The 1446-nt window shown below is 43.4% G+C and overlaps 1 protein-coding gene across 1 annotated transcript in view; it reads right to left on the reverse strand.

Moving 5' to 3' along the window:
* TNIP3 (TNFAIP3 interacting protein 3) overlaps positions 1 to 1125 on the reverse strand; it is a 30697-nt gene extending 29572 nt beyond the window's left edge. Inside the window, exon 1 of the mRNA XM_012645380.1 lies at positions 1064 to 1125. Within this exon, the coding sequence (XP_012500834.1) occupies positions 1064 to 1087 (24 nt within the window). The 5' untranslated portion in view covers positions 1088 to 1125. The remainder of the gene's footprint in view (positions 1 to 1063) is intronic.
* Between the last annotated feature and the right edge of the window lie 321 nt (positions 1126 to 1446).

The raw sequence follows: 1446 nt of genomic DNA on the forward strand, positions 1-1446 counted from the left end.
CCTCGCGCTTCCCTCTTCCCCAGCTAACCCCACGGGGACAACGGCTGTGGCTTGTCATTGTACTCTCGGCTCTCAAGGCAAGCCTAGCACGATCTGGAAAAGGCGACGGGCGTCGGGGCCGGTAAAATATGCTCACACCGGAGAAAAACGGACACGGCCTTTAATCTGACGCCCGACTGGACGAACTGGACGTCAGACCGACGACGGCCAGGAGTCTCCCAGAATGCGCTGCTTCCGGGACGGGCACGACCCCGTCGCAGACACGCGTTTCCACGTGCGCGCCGTTCGGGAAGACGCGCGAACTCTCTGGTCGCGCGGACGCCGCGAGGTGGCGGGGCCTTTGCCCGCTGCCACACCTTTCAAATTTAGTACTTCTGGGTATCGTAATGGGATCAAAAGGGACAAATGCTGCTGTATTGCTTGTGGTCAAGTTTCCTTTATTTAGGGGAATTTACTTTCTCTTTTTGAAGACAGAATGATTTTAAATTATAAATTGTCTTTTACCTATTAAGGAGATTTTCTCCAAAAAGTTCCTTTCTCACCAAAGCAAAAGCTTCTTGACAGCAAATGTGCTTTAGAGGGAAGTGGGGGATGCCCCGTTTTTCCTCACACTTCCACTGTTGCCACTGTTTGTTTCTGTATCTGTGGAAAACAGCTTTTGCTATCTCATTAAATAATTAGAACTAGACTTGCATAAAACGGCGTGAACTTTAAACCATCTCTCGCTGCATATACAGCTTGTGTGTTTATGGCTGCTTGTGTTAATAGCACAGCTGAGGCCAGGATACTCTATGAACCGTGATAAATATGCGTAAGAACTCCCGAGACATTGCTGGGGGCTATTTTTAGCACATTTCTTTAGCCAGCTCAAGATAATTCACTGACAACTGATCATTAATCTTCAATACCAAGAGGCCAATAATATACTCAGCATCCCTCCCTCATTTTTCAGCAGTTGGCTATCCACCAATCTCTCTGTAGCTGAAATCAATGAGTCTTCACACTCTTGGCTCCACGAGGATTATTGGTTTCAATAAAATACCAAATAGAGAGAGGTGCTTACCTTTCTTTCATATAACTTTTTCATACTTCTAAATTGCTGATCCCATTGCTGGTTAACTTCCAGGAGCTGAAATTATTAAAATTTGGTGAATCAAAAAAGAATGTCTGCCCAGTTGGAAATTTGGCCAAAATGAAATCACTTTTTGACCTTACTGAGGTTTTGGAAACCATGAGTGAAGAGATTCCTTCCATCAAGTTCTGATTGGGCTAGGATAATTTAATTGTACACACTCTCACTCTCATTAGAATCATCTTGTAGTAATTGATGCATGTATGAAAAACTATTAAAGTCTTAGATATATCTTGACAAAGCAGTTGAACAGTTTATCAGCAACTTTTAACTTTTCTTAGTTATTTGAATTTTCATCTTCTTTGTTTAATCCA

This window comes from Propithecus coquereli, unplaced genomic scaffold, assembly GCF_000956105.1.
Source record: "Propithecus coquereli isolate 6110/MARCELLA unplaced genomic scaffold, Pcoq_1.0 Scaffold232, whole genome shotgun sequence".
Taxonomy (NCBI): Eukaryota; Metazoa; Chordata; class Mammalia; order Primates; family Indriidae; genus Propithecus; species Propithecus coquereli.